Source organism: Acomys russatus, chromosome 14 (assembly GCF_903995435.1).
Source record: "Acomys russatus chromosome 14, mAcoRus1.1, whole genome shotgun sequence".
In the NCBI taxonomy this organism is placed as follows: Eukaryota; Metazoa; Chordata; class Mammalia; order Rodentia; family Muridae; genus Acomys; species Acomys russatus.
The window spans coordinates 58,197,257-58,214,050 of record NC_067150.1 but is presented as its reverse complement, the minus strand read 5'-3'; the positions used below and the strand labels follow the sequence as shown (position 1 = coordinate 58,214,050).

Below are 16,794 nucleotides of genomic sequence, written 5' to 3'. Positions count from 1 at the left end.
TAGCCAGAGAAGCCTACCTCAAACCTCCTGACAAGGGAGGAAGGCTGAGAGCGTAAATTTCTGGGCCACCACCTCCCCACTCTGTAGGTTTACACCAACTCTTTAATTCTCCTTTACTCCAATTTCCTCACGTGCCTGATGGCAATAGCCAAACAGCCAACCTTCCAGGGGGCTATGATGCTTAGTGGGGTGACATGTGTCAAGGGCTCAGAATTGTGCCCGGCACAGAATAAGCACTGTGTGTTTGCTAGCATGATTGTCACTGGGCAGGAAGGTGACTCAAGATATGAAATTACCCTAAAAGAATGACAAAACTCCACCTAAGTTTTTTTTCCTTTTTTCCATTTTCATGTGTGTGCACACATGTGTGCATATGTGCGTTTGCAGGTGAAAGCCCCAGATTACATAGGGAATCATCTTTAATTGCTCTTCTAATTTTGGATCGAAGCTGGGTTTCTCGATCAAACCCAGAAGACCTTACCAGTCACAGGCAAGCTCCATGCACACTAGGCATTTTCTCCTGGGGATTTGAGTTCCGTGTTTGCATGGCGAGTATATTTTAGTCACTGTGCATCTCAACGGTGCACAGGGGTGAGTGTTGTTAAGGTGTGCACAAAGCGGCAAGAGGGTGTTGCAGGGGCACTGGACAGGACACTTGTCTAAGGATGCCACGTGTGTTGGGGGAGGAAGAAGCAAGGGAAAGAAGAGTGAGTAGGAGAGAATAAGGAAAAGAAAGAGAGGCTTGAGGGAGAGAGAAAGTAAAGTGCGAAGAAGGAAGAGAAGGGAGAGAAAGAGAAATAGAAAAAAAATGAAAAGTGAAAAGAGACTGGAAGGAGGAATGTGGGATGCGAGAGAAAAAGAAGAGATGGAGGGAAAAGAGAAGGGGAGAGACAGAGAAGATAAAGCAAGGGGGAGAGATAGGAAAGAGAGGGAGGAAGTAGAAAGCGAGAAAGGGAGGGAAGAACCAATGAGGATTAGTAGCCAGAAGGCGAGAAGGGAAGCTGGGACCAGGCGCTCGATGCGCTCGTCGCTCACCCGTCCGGCCTCGGCGGCGCGGTACCGTGAGGCCCCGCCCCCGCCCCGCCCCTCGCCCAGCCCGCCGCGGGCCGGGCCTGCGCCAGCTAGAAGGCAGCGGGCCCCGGGGAGGCGACATGTACCGGCTCCTGTCAAGCCTGACAGCTCGGGCTGCGGCCGCCACGGGCCCAGCCCGGGGCGGAGGGCGGCGCGGGGCGCACGGGCGAACCCGCCTGCCCGTGCTGGGCCTTGGCTGGGCCGGCGGCCTGGGGCTCGGGCTGGGGCTGGCGCTCGGGGCGAAGCTGGCGGTCGAGCTGCGAGGCGCCGTTCCCGTTCAGTCTCCCACGGATCCCGAGGCGGCGGGCGCCACCGAGCTGCCCCACGATCAGGCCCCGGGCCCCGGGAGCCCGCACACGTCTCCGCCGCCCGCCGCCAGGGCCTTCTCCAGAGCCATCGAGAGCAGCCGCGATCTGCTGCACCGGATTAAGGTGCGGGCCCGGCGGACGCCAAGGGCGGCGGCTTCCGAAAAAGACTTCCCTTTTCCCGGCTGCCGAGCCGCGGGCTGACGCTCTTGGGGTTGCTGGAGTAGCAGCTGAGGTCACCGGCTGCGGAGGGGACCGCCCCTTCCCCTTTAGGGAGCGAGCCCAGGCACCCTTCGCCAGCAGCTGCTAGCTGGGCAGAAGCCTTGCCCCGCCCACCGGTGGGCGGGGCCGCAGAGTGGGCGGGGTCATGCGGCCCAACCTGAGAGAGCCTCCCTGTATACAGAGACCATTTTTGAACCGCCTTCATCTTTTCTTTTAGGATGAGGTTGGCGCACCTGGCATAGTGGTTGGAGTCTCTGTAGATGGAAAAGAAGTCTGGTCAGAAGGTGGGTTGAGCAAGTATTATTTAGCTGCTCATTTTGTTGTTACTTGGTGAAGTAGAATACTGTTATTTTACGGGTTGGAGTTGCAAAAAAAAAAAAAAAAAGCACATATTGTAGAGACAATGTATCTGTAGAACAATCAGGCTGTTTTATTTATTGCTACAAAGTTTAAATGTAACTAACTGGGCTAAAAGAATAGCTCAGTGGAAATCGCTTGCTTTTTCTTTGTTTGTATTTAGAAACAGGGTTTTTCTGTATCCTTGGCTGTTTTCAAACTAGCTCTGTAGACCAGGCTGACCTCAAATTTGTAAAGATTCGCCTGCCTCTGCTTCCCAAGTGCTGGGATTAAAGGCGTGCGCTGCCTGGCTGGAAATTCCTTGCTTAACTTTCATGCCTGGGTTCAAGTTCAAAAGTAAGTAAATAATTAAAATGTGACTGAAGTAAATGAGTGACTTCAAAACGGTCTGTTTCTTAGCCCAGTTTACTGTTCAGAGTGCATTTATTGGTCTGAAAATGGAATGTAGAACAATCTATTAATATCCACTATCACATATTAAATAACTCTTATGAGTGATTAAAACTTTAGTTCTGCAAATTTTTTTCTTTAATTCAGTCATATTTTTCCCCATTCCTCACCCTCAGCCCCTCTTCTATTTTTGGTTTTTCAAGACAGACCAGGGTGGCCTTGAACTCACAGAGGTCCACCTGCCTCTGCCTCCCCGAGTATTTGCCATTTCTGGCACTATACCAAGTACTAGGGACATTTGCTATCCCTTGTCCTTAATGAGTTGTGGCCTATTATTTTTTCTAGACAGAAAGGTTAACTGTTTGGTTTGGTTTGGTTTCCCAGACAAGGTTTATCTGTGTTATCTTGGCTGTCCTGGACTCTATTTGTAGACTAGGCTGGCCTCGAACTCACAGCAGTCCACCTGCCTCTGCCTCCCAGAGTGCTGAGATTAAAGGCGTGGGCCACCATGCCTGGCTCTATTGTTTAACAACAAAGAGCTCAGTTGGTACTGCTGTTAGGTTCTGAGTGAGATCCCTGGTACCATGTACATCAAAGTGGTACCAACCTGTGGTCCCACTGCTCAGGAGGGAGAAGATGGAGGGTCAGAGGTTCAAGGTCACATAGTGTCTTTCAGTCCACCTGAGGCACATGAGACCCTGATCATTCCCCCAAAGTTATGAGCTACAGGGAGCCATTTCTATTCGCTTTATGATCAGTTTGCCAGAGTATTATTTCATAACAGAACTCCTCCATTGTGGACAAATTGTTCCACTTCATCACCTAGGTTTTCAGTAAATGATGTTTTCAGGCATTATTTAAGGAAAGAAGTAGTTTTTTTTTTTAGGTTTTAGTGTCAGGGGTTGGCTCTCTCCCATGGCGGGGGGGGGGGGGGGGCGGGCGTCTCAACTTGGGCCAGTCATTGGTTGGCCGTCCCTCAATCCCTACTCTATCTTTACCCTGCACTTCTTGTAGGCAAGACAAATTTTGGGGGAAAGAAGTTTTAGAAGACATTGCCAGAAGTGGTGGAGGTCTTGAAAAATAATACATCCCTTTAGTGTACGTATATTCTAATCAATTTAGCTAATTTGTGAAAAATGTCGTGATAAAAAAATTAACAAGCCAGGCTTGGTAGAGCGTCTATAACCCTAGCACTGAAAAACTGAGAAGGAAGATCACCTTGAGTGTGAGGACAACCTGGGGACATACAGAAACATCCTGACTCAAAAAGTGTAACAGGCAGGGCTAGAGAGATGGCTCAGTGGTCAGGACACTTGCTGCTCTTGCAGAGCATCTGCGTTTGGTTCCCACATGTAAGAGTAATGTTTGTTCTCCTGATTCGGTTGTTGTCTGGGAGGCTCACTGCTTCCTTCTGCTAACCGGGCCTAGTCCTGGAAGCTTCTAGCCTCTGTACAATCTACCCTAGGGCTGGGATGTTTTCAGCCTCCGAGGCTTACTGCTTAATAAGCTCGCCCTTTCTTGTTCTTGCTCTGTGTGGGCTGGCTGGGCTGGCTGCTTCAACTCAGCTGTTCTGGTGGCTTTTATCTGTCACTCCAGTCCCAGAGGACCTGATACCCACTTTAGTCTCTATGGGCAAACAGCGTACATGTATGAGTGTCTTGCCTGCGTGTGCATCTGTACACCACGTGCATGCCAAGCTTTACAACCTGATTCCATCCCAGGGGCCAAGACAATAGAAGGAAAGAATTGACTTTTGTAAGTTGTCCTCTGGCTACTATATGTGCACGTACACACACACACACACACACACACACACACACACACACACACCAGAGAGGATTAGGAAGGAGAGGAAGAATAAAAGCAATAAAAAGAATTTAGTAAGTGCCAGTTTCCTAGGTGGAAACTTTATACAAATATTTTCACATTTACCATTTTATTCTTTCTGTTTTGTTTTTTGTTTTTCGAGACAGGGTTTCTCTGTGTAGCCTTGGCTGTCCTGGACTCACTTTGTAGACCAGGCTGGCCTCGAACTCACAGAGATCCGCCTGTTTTTGCCTCCCAAGTTCTGCGATTTCAGGCATGTGTCACCACACCCTGCACCATTTTATTCTTTTTAGGCTTCAGTTCTTTATATTTCTTCCATCTAATTAAACACTTTTACCCTGTTTAGGAGATGAAAATCAAACTTTTTTCTAGATGAAGCTTTAAAAAATTAGTGTATTAAAAAATAATTAGTGTTGTTGTGAGTTTGAGGCCAGCCTGGTCTACAAAGTGAGTCTAGGATAGCCAACGCTACACAGAGAGACACTGTCTTGAAAAACCACCACCACCACCACCAACAAAAATTAGTGTATTGTTTTTTTCCCCTAGTTGCTGCTGAATTAAGCAAGTGATTAGGGAATTTGACATACATGTTTTCACATTCATTTTATTTGCTGGCTATTTCAAAGAATTCAATGAAGACATTCAAAAATGGAGAAAACTTTAATATGAGGAATTATGAAGAATGGTGATGTTTACTTTGTAAATTATTTAAAATGTAGAATAGCAAACATGGTTATACAGATCTGGCTGCCCGACGTCTGTCACCGCACTTCTTGTTCCAGAATCTATATTGGTGAAATTTCTCTAGAGTAACAGAGCTTAATGAATGAACCTCCTTCTCTTTATATAGAAAGTGGTTTTATTAGAATGACTCATAGGCTGAAGTGCAGATACTCCAACAATGTCTGGCCATAAATGGAAAGTCCAGGAATCCAGTAGTTGCTCAGGCCGTGAGGCTGGGTGTCCCAGCTGGCCTTCAGTATGTGCTGGAATCCCAGAGAAGTGGGCGCTAACGCTGGGGAAGGACTAGACTTGCTAGCATGGTGCAAGCCAGCAGGCAAGGGGCACACGCCTTCTTCTGGTATGTCCTTATATAGAGTCCCAGCAGAAGGCATGGTCCACATTAGATCTGAATTAAGGATCTGGATTAAAGGTGTGTTTCCCCACTTCAAAGCATTAGAAGTAGATCTTCCCACTTCAAATTAAGCAGAAATCCCTACCAAGTGTTCCCTCTATTTTGGGGTTTTAGTTAATTCCAGATGTAGTCAAGTTGACAGCCAAAGATAGCCATTATGGCACCTGAGATCCCGGAGGGAAGCTCAGGAGTACCCTGAGTTCAAGACCAACCTGGGCTGTGTAGCAAGACCCTGCTTGAAAAACAAAAACATAAAAAAGAAGTGTATAATCATCATATTGTTAAGCTAAGAAAAATTAATAACGCCTGAAAGTATCAGATGGGAAATTGTTGAGTGTCAGGTAAAATTCAGTTCAGCTACAAACTTAGATCATTAGGCTAATGACTGTCAGTATTGGTAAGACTCTCACCCCGACCAGTCCAACTTTAAGTATCTCGTAAAAGTGACACAGTGTTTCAGTTGGTACAATTCCAGTGTCAGACTTCCTGCTCCATGTCCCCTGCAGGGTTAGGCTACGCAGATGTGGAGAACCGAGTGCCCTGCAAACCAGAAACAGTCATGAGGATTGCAAGCATCAGCAAGAGCCTTACCATGGTGGCTCTCGCCAAACTGTGGGAAGCCGGGCAGCTGGATCTGGACCTCCCAGTGCAGCACTACGTCCCTGAGTTCCCAGAAAAAGAGTATGAGGGCGAAAAGGTAGTGACTCTCACAGTTCGTTTGCCTGCTGGTATGTTACACTGTTTATACTGGAATATATTTTAAATACTTAATACAAGTCTTTGGTTTCTGTTTTTGTTTTCATAGGTTTCTTTCTCAATCTAGATGATAATCTGTTGCTACTCCTCTGTAATTTAGACTGAGGGTCTGCAGGTGGCATTTTCCCAGCAGCAGCCCCAAGTGGGGACTATGAGTCTTCTTCCTGCTCCAAGGCTGTTGTTGGGTTGTTATTGTTTAGTTTACACTGTAGTCAAATTTTAATGGCTTTCGTTTTTGTTGTCAGGTTTCTGTCACGACAAGATTACTCATTTCCCACTTAAGTGGGATTCGTCATTATGAAAAGGACATGAGAAAAGTGAAAGAAGAGAAAGCATATAAAGCCCTGAAGATGATGAAAGGGTTCCTGCCATCTGACCAAGAGAAAGAACTGAAAGAAAAGGGAGGCAACAGTAACGAAAAGAGGGACTCGCCTAAAGCGAAAGCCGAGCAGGAGACTGAGGGCAGATGCCGGAATGCAAAGCCTGCCAAGAAAAAGAATGATTTTGAACAAGGCGAATTATATTTGAAAGAAAAGTTTGAAAATTCAATTGAATCCCTAAGATTATTTAAAAATGACCCTTTATTTTTTAAACCTGGTGAGTGCTGACTCCTCCTAACACAGTTGTTAGTGTTCAGGTTTTTTTTTGTTTTGTTTTGTTTTGTTTTCAGAAAACCCAGGATGTTGTTATCCTGACTGCTTTCAGTAAGGTTAGTGATTGTAATAGGCCAGTATAGTCCCTGCATTGTGTGTGTGTGTGTGTGTTACACATGTGCATGCGCATGCCAGAAGACAACTTTGGTCATCATTCCTCAGGAAGAGTTCACCTTGGTTTTTGTTTTTTTAGTTTATTTATTGTGATGTGTGTGGAGGTCAGAGGGCAACTTTCAAGTCAATTATCCTTTCACCACATGAGTCCCAGGCATTGAATTCAGGACATCAGGCTTGGCGGCAAGCGCCTCTACTTGAGGAGCCATCTTGCCTCCTGAGAACCAATACTGCAAGTGCCATCACCCTGACTTTTTTCTGTGGGTTCTGGGGATTGAACTCAGGTCTTCCTGCTTGCTTTACAAATGCTTTCCCACCTGAGCCATCTCCCCTAACAGACAGGCAGGGCGCTGTTTGGCATTAGTGCCATGGAAGGTACTTGGTCACAGAAGATTCTCAGTCCCAAGATATTCGTGGCAGCTGTGGAGAGTGACAGGATAATAATTGTCCAATCAAAGCCTGGCGCAAGTGGGGGAGGGAGATGCTGCTGTGGCATCTGTACGTGGCTGGCATGGAAAGGGGTCAGCAGCCTGTTATGCACCTTTGTCCCTTAAGTAGCTAGCACTAGTCAACTTACCTTCCAAAAGCTAATGTATACAAATAATTGTTTTTCCTTTGAGACAGAGGCTCATTTGTGTAGCCCGGGCTAGCCTCAACTGTGATGCTCCTGCCTCAGTTTCCCAAGTGCTGGGATAATAGGTGTGTAGCACCATGCTGAGCTTTAGCTTTATTTTTATATGCTCTTTTTCTTAAACTTATCATATGTTGATGTACTATTTTCATTTTGAAAGTCATTCATGGGCCTGGAGAGATGGCTCAGTGGTGCAGCGCAAGCATGTCCTGCTCTCACAGAAAAGCTGAGCTCCGTCCTCAGCACCCACTTCTAGTGGCTCATAACCACCCACAGCTCCAGCTCATCCTGGGACTCAATATGCACTGCATTCCCCCATGTGCATAAATTTAAAATATATATAAATTAAAGATTTTTACTGTGAATCAACATTATTATAGATGTACTTAAAAGGTCAATGAAAATACAATTATGGATTTTGTATTTAAAGTAAAGTTTCTGCCCATTTTTAGTATAGATCATAAAATCTTAGGAATTAAAAACCCACAACGAACTATATGCATATGTATTTTTGTATTTAAGTATGTATTTGAAACAAAATTTTCATGCCTACAAACATTTTATTAAAATAACTCATAGCTGGGCAAGGATGACACACACCTCTGATGCCAGCACTTAGGAGGCAGAGGCAGGCAGATCTCTGAGTTTTTATATATATGTGTGTGTGTGTGTGTGTGTGTGTAACGCTGTATGTATGTATATATACGTATGTATGTGTGTGTGTGTGTATATATGTGGTTCTCTGTGGCTCATGACTAGTTATATCTTAAACAGTGGCATGTATTGATGGGAACAAGACATTTGGTGAAGGGATAGCTGTGTGTTGCTATGCAGACGTCCACTAAAGCTTCCATCAGGACAAACCTGAGTTAAAGGACAACCTGCGATTGATTCAGTGCATCCGCCCTTTGGCATTCACAACTTCTGAGCAATCGATAGCCAGAAGGATGATGCCTTTAGGTCACTTTTTAGAAAAGTAGCACGCCTTTAATCTCAGCACTCGGGAGGCAGAGATAGGCGGATCGCTGTGAGTTCAAGGCCAGGCTGGTCTACAAAGTGAGTCCAGGATGGCCAAGGCTACACAGAGAAACCCTGTCTCGAAAAAAAACAAAAAACCAAACCAAAACAAAACAAAACAAAAAAATAGAAAAGTAGCAACTCTGAGCCCTAATGGCTGCTAAAGCTGTGGACAAGGCCTGATGCCCCAGTGACCCAGTAACTCTGCGCTGCCCTTTTAATACCTCAGATTGTAAAGTAGATTTGTTCTGCCTCTTGGCCATGAGAAAGCCCAGGAGCCTGTGTGTCTTTCTGCACACGCCATTGCTCTTTGCTTCCAGGAATCCCAGGTCTTAGCTTTGGCCATCGGCCTTTGCCTGTCTGGGGTTCACTCCCACACTTTCCACTCCTTCCTCCCCAAAAGACAACTGACAGAGAAGTCTAATGTGTTTTTCTTCCACCTTTCCATTTTATTGCCCATTTGAAGGAGTTTGTTTTGCTTTGAGGCGGTATATATTTGCTTATTTCATTTTCAGATAAAATAAAAGTGCAGATTCACACAACTTTGCAGTGCTGTGCTGATCACCATGTGACTCTTATGTCCTGGCGCTGGACTAAACACGTACCTTACAGGGTTAGCCGTGTGTTGGCACATTACCTGTGACCTATTTTTAGATGTTGAAGTAACATATTATAGCTTTAAAACTATGACTGTTTTCAGTGGAAATGTGTTTTGCATGTGTTTGAAGAATAATCAAGCATTTTCTCCTCCTCTCCCCATGCAATGATGCCTCAAGGTAGTCAGTTTTTGTACTCAACATTTGGCTATACCCTGCTGGCAGCCATAGTGGAAAGAGCTTCAGGATATAAATATTTGGATTATATGCAGAAAATTTTCCATGACTTGGACATGCTGACAACTGTGCAGGAAGAAAACGAGCCAGTGATTTACAACAGAGCAAGGTAAGCAGACCTCAGCTGTGTCACATCTTCACTTGCCTGTCACTTTAAGAACCAGACTGTCCTTGTTGCCATGCCAACAGCAGCTTGCCACAGTTTTGGAGCTTTTCCACATGTCTATTTTTCAAGAGTAAAGTGAAAGAAAGAAAGAAAGAAAGAAAGGTGTTTGTGGTATCCCAAGATGCTTAGTGAGTCAAGCATGGTGTCTCACTCCTGTAGTCCCTGCCCCAGGAGGATGAGGCACAGGGATTGCTGTGAGTTCAAGAATATTCAAGGCTACCTAGCGAGTGCCACGCTAGAATGAGACTGTCACAAAGGGGAGGAGGGCACAGGAACAGTAAAGGGAGAAACAGTCACAGTGGAAGCAGCTGAGTAGTGACGTCAGATTCTGTCATGTGCACAGACAGTTGGTCTTTAAACATCTTTTCTTATTTTTAGTGTTGTGTTTACCTCTTCATTTTTCATTGCTTTCAGTTTATTTTGAAATAATTCATACTTAGAAAAAGTTGCAATAGTATAAGAAATTCACATGGGGGGCTGGAGAGATGGCTCAGTGGTTAAGGGCACTGATTGCTCTTCCAGAGGTCCTGAGTTCAATTCCCAGCAACCACATGGTGGCTCACAACCATCTATAATGTGACCTGATGCCCTCTTCTGGCCTGCAGGTGTGCATGCAGGCAGAGCACTGTATACATAATGATAAATAACTTTTTAAAAAAGTGTCAAATGAATTTAAGAAGAAAGAAAGAAAGAAAGGAAGGAAGAAAGAAAGAAGTTCACATAGACCTGTCACCCAGATTCCCCACATGATATAATTATGCCGTACTTATATTATCTGTTTGTATATTGGTGTTTCCTGAACCATTTGAAAATAAGCTGTAGACATGGTTGGTATTCATTACCTATAAATGGTTAAATGTGCATCTGTGCATCTTCTAAAAATGGGGACATTTGTGCAGTGGTTTAATCAAATCTACAGACTTTATTCCAATTTTGGCAGTTGTTCTAATAATGCCCTTTGTGACACACACTCATACGTGCACATGGTCTCTGGTCTAAGGACTTTTTTTAAAAAGCTTTTTTCTTTTTTAAAAAAGATTTATTTATTATTTATACTGTATTCTGCCCACATGTACGCCTGCACACCAGAAGAGGGCCCAGATTACATTATAGATGGTCGTGAGCCACCATGTGGTTGCTGGGAATTGAACTCAGGACCTTTGGAAGAGCAGCCAGTGCTCTTAACCTCTGAGCCATCTCTCCAGCCCTGACTTGTTATCTTACACTTCATTTATTGTTCTGTGTCTCAGAAGCTGCATGCTGTAAATTTGTCCAATTAATGGTAACAGTGTTTTAGTGGCTTTAAGGTGGTACCAGCTTTCTTTCTCTCTCTCTTTCTTTCTTTCTTTTTCTAAGGATACGTTTTCATTTTGTTTATGTGTGTCTGTGTGTAGGTATATGTGTGAGTGTGCAGTTGACCTAAGAGCCAGAGGAGGGCACTGGATCTCTGCAATTGGCTATGTGAGCTGCAATGGAATTCTATTAGAAGTATGTTTGTTCATACTAGTATGCATTTGTAGGTTACTTTGGTGAATGAGTCGTAATCTGTCATTACTGTTATATGGGCAAATGGTTATTAGATTGCATATATAATATACATTAAAGATTATTAGGTATGTGTTACGTATGTGCTTGCATGAATTTGTGTGAAATGTGTGTGTATGTGCTCATGGAGGCTAGAAGGTGTCAGATGCCCTGGAACTGGAGTTATATGCAATTGGGAGCCTCCTAATTTGGGTGCTGGGAACTGAACTCACGTCTTCTGCAAGAGCAATAAGTGTTCCTTGATGCCGAACCATCTCTCCAGCTCCCTATTCGTATAGTCCAGACTGGCCATGAACTCAAAATCCTCCTATCCCAAACTCTTGAGAGCCGGGATCAAAAGCATCTAATACTGTCCCAAGTGCATATTTTTAATTAGGGCTTCATCGTTGGTCTTCTGTATGTTAATAAGGAAAACGAGGACGTGCATGTTTGTGTCTTCATTGGGTTAGAGTGATAAATGCGCTCTTTACTATGGGTTCAGTTTTGGGGTTTTGCTTTGTTTTGGTTTTTTGAGACAGAATTTCTCTGCAGCCTTGGCTGTCCTGTCCTCACTTTGTAGAGGCCTAGAACTCACAGAGATCTTCCTGCCTCTGCCTTCCCAAGTGCTGGGATTACAGGTGTGTGCCACTGCGTCTGGCTCTGCATTGAATAGTTTGCCTGTTAATTTTTCTTGCATATTTCCAGCAATGCATGCTTTGAAGAACTTTACTGGCATGCTCAAAAGAAAAAGATAAAATAGTGGTACTTGGGAGATTTTAAGCTTTATTTATCTCATCTCCACATTGGTTTTGTTCAGTCTTAATGTTGTTTTGGCTAAATTATCACTTTAAGTTGCCATCTTATTTTAAAGGATTAAATATATGCATTGCAAGTCAGGCTGTGGCTTAAGAGACACCTAAGAAATCAGGTTAGCAGCACGGAGCCATCTCTCCAGGAGTCTACCCTCTCCCCTAAAAACCCAGCTCATAACTGGGTGAAGTAGGATGAGCAGTTAGCAAAAAGAGGGGATCCCAAGGATGCTTAAGAGAGCAGAAGGGCGCAAGAGCAGTACCAGGCCACCAGTGAGGCAGGGGATGACCAGGACACCAGCAATGACACTAGTGATACAGGATGACCAGGTGAGGACTGCAAGCAAGAATTAACCACAGATAGCAGCTGAATGAAGTGGAGAACAGATGCCTGGTTTTAAGGCTTAGAGAATAATGGAGATTATATCCTATGAGGAGAGTTATAGAATAAATAGGTAAGTAAGGGAAAGAGCAGATGTGAACTGCTTCATGTACTTCAGCGGTAAATAAAGAGAGACAGGAGACTGGTTGTTGGAGACTGTAGCTAGAATAATTTTTTTTCTTCCCTTTGGAAGAAACATGAGCTTTTTTAATGTGTGTGAGCCAGAGTTCTTTGCACAGCACAGAAAGTCCATCATGACCTCCGGCCTGCCCCGTGTCTCCTCCTACAGCGTTTCCTCTTGCTGCCTCCCCTCTCAAGCTCCCCCTTCAGCCGAACAGAATGATTTTGCTCCCTGGTGTGGCCTCATCTGGATCATTTGGAGGCTTGTAAGAAATGTGGAATCTGAGCAAAAGCCTCACTTTAATAAAAATCTCCAAGGATTGTAGCCTCCGCTAATTGTAAATATATTCTAGTTAATATCTGTCTGAAGGGATAGTTGATGGTCTGGCAGGATATGGGAGAATCCATCACAGGTGGAACGTTTCCTTCACAGTACATTTAGGACCTGGGAATACCTCTGCTGAAGACCGTATGTTAAAGGCCATGAAGGAAGTGTGGATTTTATTCCCAGGGCAGTGATAAACATGGGAGGGCTTGGGAAGGGAGAGGACAGGGGTGACATAATCTGTGGCTTCTGACTGGACTGTGGAATTCCTGGAGAGAAAATGTGAGAAGCGTAACCAGCAGAGTCAAGTTTTCCACTTGACTAAGTTTGTGAGCTAGGGTGTGGGAGCCAGAGTTCTTAGCATGGCACAGAAAGTCCTTCATGACCTCCCCCGTGTCCGGTGTTTCCTCCTGCAGCCTCCCCTCTCAAGCTCCTCCTTCAGCCGAACAGAACCACCTTGCTCCATGGTTGGCCTCAGTCATGCTTGTACAGTACTGTTTGGGCAAACCAAGGCAATCACAGGTGCGGGGGCGGGGCTAGGTGTAATGGTGGACATCTGTAATCCCAGTCGGTGGGTCATGAGTGGAGGACCAAGCTGCGTTACATAGTTGACTCTGCCTCAAAAACCAAACAAATAACAGCAAAAACTCCAAAACACAAAAAGGCTCACAGTAGAATTAATCTTTTAAAAACTGGAAGAAATGTCTTAAATCACTACAGAAGAATGGATGATGATGATGATGATGGAAATATCATTTGTAGATAAACTCTGGCTCCCTTTAGATGGCCCTGATCTTCTCTGTAAAGCAGGTCGTGTGGTGATATTCTTCTTGGAGCCAACGTGGGTAGAATGTGGAAAGTGGGAGCGGCTGAGGATAACTGTTACAGATGAACCAGGGGACAGGCGAGAGGAAGGTTTAACGCCACCTAGGGCTGGGGATGTGGCTTCGCGGCAGAGCACCACCTACTATGTGCAAGGCCCTGGGGTCTGTCCCCAGCACTGGACCAAGCAACCAGCACTGATGTCCTGTAGCCAGAGGACACAGCGATGCCAGTCAGCTTTGCTATATGGGTTTCTACTTTGCCTGGCCAGTAGAGACCAAAGAGAAAGGGAGCAGGGGCATTTGGTCAAGATTGTGTGCTCATGTGCCTCAAAGAATGGGACAATATCCTTGAAACCATAGCCAGCGTGACTGAAATAACTGATGCCACAGAACAGGAAAAGCAGGTGAAATCAGGAAGCATCCCAGGAGTGAGAGCTCAGGAGAGAGCCAGGGAGGTCGGCGGAGGATGGAGGGAGGTCGGCAATATTCGTGGGCGATAATCGTGGTGGAGAGCTGGGGAGCAAGTGATGGTGACAGGAAGAAGTTGCCAAGTTTCCGGTGTCAGCATGAGATTGAGGCTGACTACCACTTATGAAGAGTGGGGCTGAAATGAGCTTCCAGCCAGATCACTGAGGGCGGCAGTTAGCGACTCAAACCCTGAGAACACCACTTCAGTAAGGGTCGTGAGAGAAAGGATCTCCATGAGGGAGGTCGTTTGTCCCATGGTCTGCGGCGCCATTGCATTTGCATAGCACCCATGGGGCTTCCTCAAGACAACACTTGGCGCTCCGGAACCCTGCGTCAGAGCAGCACCTGGCTGTAAGATCTCCATCATAGTTATTATATACAAAGTCAACTACAGCTAGCAGCTGTTTCTTAAGCACCCATCAGAAATATGCAAAGTGCTTCATACACATAACCTAGGCTCTGCATGAAAGAAATATTAATCCCAGATCAGAGTACAATTCTAAAGTAGAGAGACAGCATAGGATGACAGGCTGCCTAGTTTTAAATCCAGCTCTGCCACTTCCAGGCCAAGTAAGTATTTATTTGCTTTGTTTTTGTGTGTGTGTTTTTCGAGACAGGGTTTCTCTGTGTAGCCTTGGCCATCCTGGACTCACTTTGTAGACCAGGCTGGCCTTGAAGTCACAGTGATCCACCTGCCTCTGCCTCCCGAGTGCTGGGATTAAAGGCGTGCGCCACCACGCCCAGCCCCAAGTAAATATTTATAATAGTACCTCCCTCGAAGATTCTCGGAACAAATTTGTTTCTATCTTAATGCTTATTAAAATAAGCTGGCATAGTAATAACTGTATGAATATTTGTTTGCCAAAATGATCATCCCAGTGAAGGTGAAAATTAGGATTCAAGCCAAGCTTTGCTGAACCTAGCCTCTCTGACAATCCCTACAAAGTGCCATGTCACATCATCCATCATAGGTGACATTTTGTTGCGTCATCATACATGGCATTTGTGTGCTATTTTTGTCCAAGAAATCTAATCTTTCAAATATCAGCCGAATTTCTTTTCTTTTTTTTTTTTTCAGTTTTTCGAGACAGCGTCTCTCTGTGTAGCGTTGGCTGTCCTGGACTCACTTTGTAGACCATCAGCCTTATTTCTAAACATCCTAAGGTGCACAGTTTTTGCTACAAAATTCATCTGTAGCACGTGACTCAACACTAAGTCCAAGGACTAGGAATATCTACCCAATGTAAATACTAACCTCATGCATGGGGCAAATATGTAGCTTGATCAGTGCATTTTTGCAAGTATTAAAAGTTAGATGTGTGCCGGGCGTGGTGGCGCACGCCTTTAATCCCAGCACTCGGGAGGTGGAGGCAGAGGCAGGCGGATCGCTGTGAGTTCAAGGCCAGCCTGGCTTACAAAGCAAGTCTAGGACAGCCAAGGCTAAACAGAAACCCTGTCTCAAAAAACGAAGTTAGATGTGCTTAGTATGGGAAAAGATTCTCCGCGTTAGTTCATTCAGTAGATTACCTGCCTACCCACTATCATTATCGTTTGAATTACACTGAGAATCATGGTTAGTTTGTAGTGACCATGACAGCCTACTTTATTTGTACACGTTCCTACTCACTGTCATCTGTAAAGTTGATGATAATAGACTATTACATTTTTAATGACCATTCTTACTTCATTTTAGATTTTATGTTTACAATAAAAAGAAGCGCCTTGTCAACACACCTTACGTGGATAACTCCTATAAGTGGGCTGGTGGTGGATTTCTGTCCACAGTGGGTGATCTCCTGAAGTTTGGGAACGCAATGCTGTATGGTTACCAAGTCGGGCTGTTTAAGAACTCAAACGAAACGCTCTTACCTGGATACCTCAAGCCGGAAACGATGGTGATGATGTGGACACCAGTCCCTAACACCGAGATGTCCTGGGACAAAGAGGGCAAGTACGCAATGGCGTGGGGCGTCGTAGAAAAGAAGCAATCTTACGGTTCCTGCAGGAAGCAGCGGCATTACGCCTCACATACCGGAGGTGCCGTGGGCGCCAGCAGCGTCCTGCTGGTCCTCCCTGAAGAGCTGGACCCAGAGACTGTAACCAACAAGGTTCCCCCACGAGGAGTAATCGTCTCCATCATATGCAACATGCAGTCTGTTGGCCTCAATAGCACTGCACTGAAGATCGCCCTGGAGTTTGATAAGGACAGAGCCGACTAATCAGAAACGGCACAGCTCCACAGTGAGCCTTTCATTCTCTGAAATGTTGACATTCCAAAATACATTTAAAAAAATTTTTTAAGAATACATTTTTAACAGAGTACAGCAACTTGTGGAGAATTATGTACCTCTAATTGCTTAGTTTTGTAATTGCCTTTTTATTGGACAATTAGTTCTTTACACTCAGGGAAATAACAGTTGTTTCTACTTTTTGAAAAAGTGTTAACTCTTGAAATAAAATATTCCGATAAAAGAAGGTACTTTTTAGTTTTTAGGTTTTTATTTTTACTTTCTTTATAGTCTTTCTCTATAGCAGAGGCTGCCTTTGAACTTCAATCTTCCTACTTTACTTTCCAAGTCCCAAGACTTAGAGATATGGGCCACTAAACTTGGCTAAACTATGTACTATTTGAATGTGTAATAGTGGAGTTATCATGAAGTAGAAGGCTGTAAATATTGACCTTTTAATATCTTAACAGTGAAAACACATTCATATGAAATGCATATGTATGAAAAAATATATATTTGAAACATATGTTTCAAAGAAACATGTGTCATCTCACCATTCCTGAGGCTCTGGAACTGAAGAGCAATGTAGTTGGGCGGGTCTGGGGCAGAGTCTGTAAAGAGGCTGCAGACAAGGTAT

At 44.7% G+C, this 16,794-nt stretch overlaps 1 protein-coding gene across 2 annotated transcripts; it reads left to right on the top strand.

The window, feature by feature from the left end:
* The first annotated feature begins 1,133 nt into the window (after window positions 1–1,133).
* Lactb (lactamase beta) lies at window positions 1,134–16,148 on the top strand. Of its 2 annotated transcripts, none has more exons than XR_007831831.1 (6): window positions 1,134–1,502; window positions 1,816–1,882; window positions 5,814–6,004; window positions 6,309–6,660; window positions 9,259–9,420; window positions 15,623–15,770. XR_007831831.1 is itself a non-coding variant. In XM_051156704.1 (6 exons), the coding sequence occupies exons 1-6, from the start codon at window positions 1,152–1,154 to the stop codon at window positions 16,146–16,148; spliced, it is 1,653 nt and encodes a 550-aa protein (XP_051012661.1). In that variant the 5' UTR covers window positions 1,134–1,151. The 2 variants fall into 2 exon arrangements, 1 of the variants encoding a protein (XP_051012661.1); XM_051156704.1 differs by having other exon boundaries at window positions 9,255–9,420; window positions 15,623–16,148.
* The last annotated feature ends 646 nt before the right edge of the window (window positions 16,149–16,794 follow it).

Bases quoted from the DNA above. Each gene is read 5' to 3' on its own strand.
- Lactb (XM_051156704.1), top strand. From the start codon at position 1,152: ATGTACCGGCTCCTGTCAAGCCTGACAGCTCGGGCTGCGGCCGCCACG. The intron at 1,503-1,815 runs GTGCGGGCCCGG...CTTTTCTTTTAG, and splicing joins ATCTGCTGCACCGGATTAAG to GATGAGGTTGGCGCACCTGG. The intron at 1,883-5,813 runs GTGGGTTGAGCA...TGTCCCCTGCAG, and splicing joins AAAAGAAGTCTGGTCAGAAG to GGTTAGGCTACGCAGATGTG.